Below are 6198 nucleotides of genomic sequence, written 5' to 3'. Positions count from 1 at the left end.
AACGATGAAACTCGAAGGGAATGTGGACAGAAGAATGGTCCGGTGGAACAAGGCAAGTAGGTGGGGGTTCGATGGAGTTTGCTTGACAGGAGGAGAAGAGAAGTATGAGAGATGAGGCTGTTGTCTTGGTGGCTCACTGACGCACCACCATAGCCCATTGTTCATGGCAGATAAAGATTTAGAGAGAGAGAGATAAAGAGAGAGAGAGAGTGTGTATGTGGTGAGTTTATTTTGTTTTTGTTTTTTATTTTATTATAAGAATAAGAAAATAAGTAAAATAAAATAAAATATAGTTATTTAAGGGGCATATTAGTCATTTTAGGTGGGATGTGGACCAAAAGCACAATATATATATATATATATATATATATATATATATATATATATATATATATATATATATATATAACCATAGGGACCAAAACCACACAAGGTATCCAAAATTGGATCAATGGTGCACCAACATTTCATTTTGAACCAAAACTATATAATTTTGCCGGTCTCAAGGACCATTTCTGCAATTTTATCTTCTTTTTACCAAATACCCTAAATCTAGACTTCCCAATAAAATAGTCTAATAAAAGAGCCACTATAGGTAGTGTTTGACAACTCCAAAATATTAAAATTTGGGGTTGAAGTTTTCAACCCTAACTTTTGTCAATCCTCACCCCAATTTTTCATTGCAAAGAAAAAATGGAAAAATTCCTCCGTCGCTAACATTGCCTTACCGTCACTAGCAGGCGGAGTTCTCGATCTTCTTCATCAACATCTCTTCTTTCGATTTTTACTTTTCGATCAAGCATGGTTAAATCATAATCCAAGACAAATTAATGTGAACAATATTTGAAAAAGAAAAGTTGAATTAGCATCAACTATAGAAATTATACTCCCTAGATCTGCGGCGAAGAATACTTTTGAGACTGGAAGCTTAATCGCAGACTATAGAACGATTTTGCAGCCCAGCAGAGTTTAGTTCGAGATTTAGCAACGAATTCGATTTTAAGCGACGATTTCTGCTTGTTATTAAGGTGATAGATCTCTTATCTTAATTAAAATTCCCCCATTTCCTTAATTAATCTGTTGTCTGCGGAATAATCGGTGCTAATTTTAGTCTGAGTATTTCTCATCTTCAATTAGGTATCTAATACGCTATTTTTCTTCTTCTGAGAGAACGTGATGAATGACATAAACATTGTGATTTGTGAAGCTGATGTTGTGTTTGTACTTGTAAATGTTAGGGGATAACTGACCCTAGTTTGAAAGTACATGTTCTCTCACATAAGATACATATTCTTTTTTGTGTAAGTCAAAAGAAAAGCAAATAATTGGATTTCCCACAAATTTATTATACTTTAGGTGAAATAATAGCCTCTCACATATTAATTCATTTGTAGTTATTAATCGGATATTCCTTTCTGTCTATTATCTAGTTTATAGGTTCCTATTGTTGGAAATTTTAACCTAATCACGTTATGTCTGTTCTCTGGTTTTTAGATGCTTTTTGTTAAGATTTATAATCCACACCCCCTGTTATTTTTTCAGTCAATGTCTGAGATAAAATTCTGTTATTGAAGTATTGTAGATAAAAAAGGTGGGACATAGACTCGCTCTTGAACTTTTGTTTGTGTAAAAGACGTGAATGCCCTTTTTATCCTCCTCCTCATCATGAAAATAGCCCTGTGTAACAAACACAGCTTTGTAGGTGTGAGTTTAGAAGGGCATTCACGTCTTTTCCACTTACAGCCCTTTTGCTTGTATGTTACTGTTATGAATTTGGCCATGGTTTAGGCTTTTAATTGGTATGTGTCATCATCAAACAACCTAACTCTCTGGTTTATCATGTCGTGAAGAATTCGTCCCTCTTTTTTATGATTGGATGTGATTTTACTATTTACCTATTCTATTTGCTCATCTACAACTTCATAAGTAGTCTCAAGAATCTACCTATACTATTACCTTTTCCTCTTCCTTCAAAGTTGAAACTCATCTGTTTTTGGGAATCCATGAATATTATGTTTCTTTTTTCTTTTTGATGAACTGAAATGGCCAAAAGGGAAGATGGAAAGAGGGAAATGCTCCAAGTTTCTTAGATTGCCAAAAAGGAAGATAAATATAGAGAGGCTCACCATCTATTTGGAAATAATATGTTTCATTTTGGAAATCATTTGTGCCATTCTCTAAGCATATATTTATATATATACTTATAGCCCTCACCAACATAACATCATAAACATGGATGTAATATTTCAATTTATATTAATGTGGAAAACAAATTTCTAATGACTTATGAGATCATTTTTTTTTATTGGATCACATTGTTGAATAGTTGAATAGTTTCATGCCACCTTCTTTATGTTTTATTACATTCTAGTATCATTCACTACAACATTATGATTTATGAAACAAAGGTGTATATTATTCTGTTTCAGATCAGTAAAAGGGCGATATTGTAAATTTGTGATGCGTTGATCCGAGGTTATTGAACCATGAAGAAGCCAAAACAGGTTAATAAAAGGAGTCAGAAGCATCAAAACGATTGGTTCAATGATGTTCTTGATGAAAACAAAAAATTAGCAATCCCAATTGGGCCACGTTTTCAAGCTGATGTGGCAGAGTGGACCGGCCCACCTCAAAGAAAATACCCCCACAAAAGTCTCACAAAGTCAACATCATCAAAGTATTTAGGCACTGTGATTTGGTCAAACAAAGAAACAACACCAGAAGCAGAAATCGGGAAAGGGAGACCCGAAAACTGTGATTGTCATTCCCCAGGAGCCATTTCATGTGTTAAACGCCACATTGCTTTAAAAAGAACGCGTCTTCAAAAAGATCTGGGACCCGCTTTCCATAAATGGAAGTTTGATGAGATGGGAGAAGCTGTTGCCAAGCTATGGAAGTACTCAGAGCAGCAGAAGTTTATTCAGATTGTGAAAAGGAATCCGATTTCTGAAGGTAATAATAACTTTATAAAACTTGCATTAGAATCTTTTCAATCAAAGTCATGGAAAAACATAGCCAGCTATTACTTCAATGTATACCTCCCTAGACGCATAAGTGCAAAAACTAGGTCAAGAACTGGAACAGTAGACACAGATGATGATGATGATGATGATGAAGAAGAAGAAGAAGAGAAAGAGAAAAAGACAACACCTTGTTCTAAAGGGTCACGAAAGAGGGCTCAGGTTGATGGTGTAGGGAAAGGGAACACTTCTAAAATTGGAAAGGTTGGTTACTTAAGTGGAAGAAGATGAATATATATATATATATATATAAAGCTGAGGGGAATCTTTTTGCAGAAGTTCGGTTTTTCTCACCAGTAATGTTTTTCTTCCTTCTCTAATTCTCTTGTTTACTTTTGCCTTTAATATTATATTTTGCCCCAAATAAAATCATATTAGGGGGATCTATAGTTAAGGTGGATATAACTTTGGATAGAATCATTTTTCCTTTAAGGTCCATAAATCAAGCTTCATAGTCTTGCTTGCTATACACCCAATGCCTATGGTATGCCATGGTTTTATAGTGGACCTATTTTGATTTTGATTTTAATGTGTTGGATTTTGAAATTTTAGTTCTAAAAACTTTTGGCTATAGGAGCCGAATGGACAAAGTTCATGGTTTAAGCATAAGTTCTTGAAAGCCTATGGGGTAGCATATGATTCTCTAGTGCTATCTTTGCATAAACAAGGAAGGGTTAGTGTTGGAGATCCGATTCTAATGTGAATTTGGGCTTCGTATAGGATTGGGCTCTTATGTCAATCATGTAGTGGACTTTTTTTTTACGTGATTTACATTTCACATAATGCTCTTAAAGTGAGGCTGTGTGGGCTAGTTGAGGTGTTGTTGGAAGAATGGCCCATTTGCATAACCATAAGTGCTTAAAAAGGATATCATAAGAATTAAATTAGCTATTTATCGAGAACCATCAGTTATAGGTTACGTGAGGAAAGTATATCGTTTGTTGAGATTTAAGAGGAGACCTCATTCTATATTATACATTGTTAAAATCCCTAGTTTTGGATCTACCTAAGGCCTTTTTCCTTTTTTTTATTAAGTGTTGTATAGTGAAAATATTGTCTAGGTAAATGATGTTTAAAAAATATGAAAAAATGACGACACACTTGGCGTAGTTAGAGAGAAATTTTATATAAAAAAAGATTAGGACTTAACGAGGGAAATCTCATAGTCTTTCTCGATATGGTTGTTCTTTATATATTAGTTAAAAAATAAACAACCATATTTGGATAAAGTCTTGCACCCATTAAGTCCATCGACTAAAAGGGAGGCATCACCTTAATATAATGTGAATATTATGACAAAAAAAAGCTCTTACTTAAAGTGCTTTGGCTAGAGAGAGACATCACCTTAATATAATGTGAATATTATGACAAAAAAAGCTCTACTTGAAGTGCTTTGGCTAGAGATTGTGATAGTAGTGACATGTAGGAAGGGTGACATTGTAGGTGTTTAATTGAATGTAGTGGTTGATGGCATCACTAGTTTTCTATGTGGATAATGATATTGTTAGGATATGATATTAGGAGACTATAACTTTAAATTTTTCATCACAAGTGACTTTCCAAACCAAGCATTTTGAGTTGTCTCAAACTCTTTAGTCTACTACTTTATAGGTGATAAGGTGGTTATATCAATCAAAAGTATTCATTTTGCTAGATGAAGTGTATACTTGATATCTTGGATGAAGTAGGAATGCTTGGATGTTGTATGATTGATTATTCACTGATTTTGAGAGTGTAACCGCCACTCGTGGCTCATGCTCAATATGGGGGATATAAACACAATATCTTGATAGCAAGGAAAGTGATCTTCTTGCTTGAACAAAGATCTTACTTAAATTGGCTTTCGGTATAACTAAAGAAATATGGATGTCATTTTTAACATCGATTTCCTATCTAATCATATTAAAACACCACTCTTTCTTTTCTAGCGTTCTTACAAGCCTTGATATCGTTAACGATTTAGTAGTCGTGAATGTCCATTTATTCATTGTAACTTCTTGTGTCTCGATGTCTTCCCATCATTTGATTCAATTTTTTAAACAACAAATCTAATCTATTCGTAAACTACTCCTTAATTTCATCTATGTCCAGTGGATTTATATTCCTAACCTCAAGAAGGAAGGGCAATATTTGATACTGTTGGACTAGAAGTCTTTTGTTGATTATTCAATTTCAATCATTAAAAATTCAACACTCAAGCTCAATGATTCATTGAAGCATTGACAATGTCATTCATTTTGAAAAATTTTGTTTAGTTAAGTGTGAAAGTCCCTTATTATGATGGAGTAAAATATTTTATTTTGCAATATTTTGATCTTGTCATAATTGATAAGAAACATCATTTATGATATAAAAATGTGTTAAAAGTGCACCTTGTGAGGGAAGGTGTTTAATAGAGGTGAGCAAAAACCAAACCGATTAAAAAACCAAAAAAAAAATGCAGCAAATTGAAATTGATACCTCGAAACCGTTGCAAAAACTTAGGTTGCGGTTTTTAATTTGTCAAAATAGAACGAAGTTGGTTTGGTGTGGTTTTATCTTAGAAACTGATCCTCAAAAACAGAATTGCATAATTATATTTACATATATGTTAAATAATGATACTATATATTAACAAATTTATAATATTATTAGTTAATTGATATTTATTTGACTTTAACTAAACTAAAACATCTTTGATTCAATCCTTCTTTGTCACAAGAGTCTTGCTTATGATTGTGCTTGTGGATGAAGACTATGATTTCACCAAACTTTTGATTGGGCAAAAAAATTGCTTCATGTTTCTTGGCTAAGGTGTATTGGTTAAAAGTGCTGAAGGCTATAATTTTAATGGGAAAAATATTTCATTTTGGTCTCTTGTAGTTTAAAACCACACTACAATAGAAAACCACATCATTTTATTATGTGCTTTGAAACCAAAACCACAATACAAGAAACCACACCATTTGTAAGATCTTACATCACAGATTTAAGATTACAAAAACCGATGCATTTGCTTTGCGGTTCAGTTTTAACCTAAAATTACGGGGGTGTTTGGTTTAGTTTTTCATATGCCAAAAGAACTTTTAGTAAAAGATCAAAGCCAAAAGATGTTTGGTAAAAGACTTTTAAAATCAACTTTTGGATTTTGGATAGAAGAAAAAACAACTTTTTGGAAAAATTAGGAAAACCTGACTTT

At 33.1% G+C, this 6198-nt stretch overlaps 1 protein-coding gene across 1 annotated transcript; it reads left to right on the top strand.

Annotated features, from left to right (window-relative positions):
- Positions 1–610: 610 nt before the first annotated feature.
- On the top strand, positions 611–3549 carry LOC145017429 (AT-rich interactive domain-containing protein 1-like). Its single transcript, XM_078975461.1, has 2 exons — positions 611–1028; positions 2430–3549. Exon 2 carries the CDS (start codon positions 2487–2489, stop codon positions 3249–3251), a length of 765 nt encoding a protein of 254 aa, XP_078831587.1. The 5' UTR covers positions 611–1028; positions 2430–2486; the 3' UTR covers positions 3252–3549.
- Positions 3550–6198: the final 2649 nt, after the last annotated feature.

The sequence above is a fragment of the Lactuca saligna genome, chromosome 9 (assembly GCF_052625555.1).
Source record: "Lactuca saligna cultivar CGN05327 chromosome 9, ASM5262555v1, whole genome shotgun sequence".
Taxonomy (NCBI): domain Eukaryota; kingdom Viridiplantae; phylum Streptophyta; class Magnoliopsida; order Asterales; family Asteraceae; genus Lactuca; species Lactuca saligna.
This window is presented reverse-complemented; position numbering and strand designations above follow the sequence as displayed.

Bases quoted from the DNA above. Each gene is read 5' to 3' on its own strand.
- LOC145017429 (XM_078975461.1), top strand. From the start codon at position 2,487: ATGAAGAAGCCAAAACAGGTTAATAAAAGGAGTCAGAAGCATCAAAAC.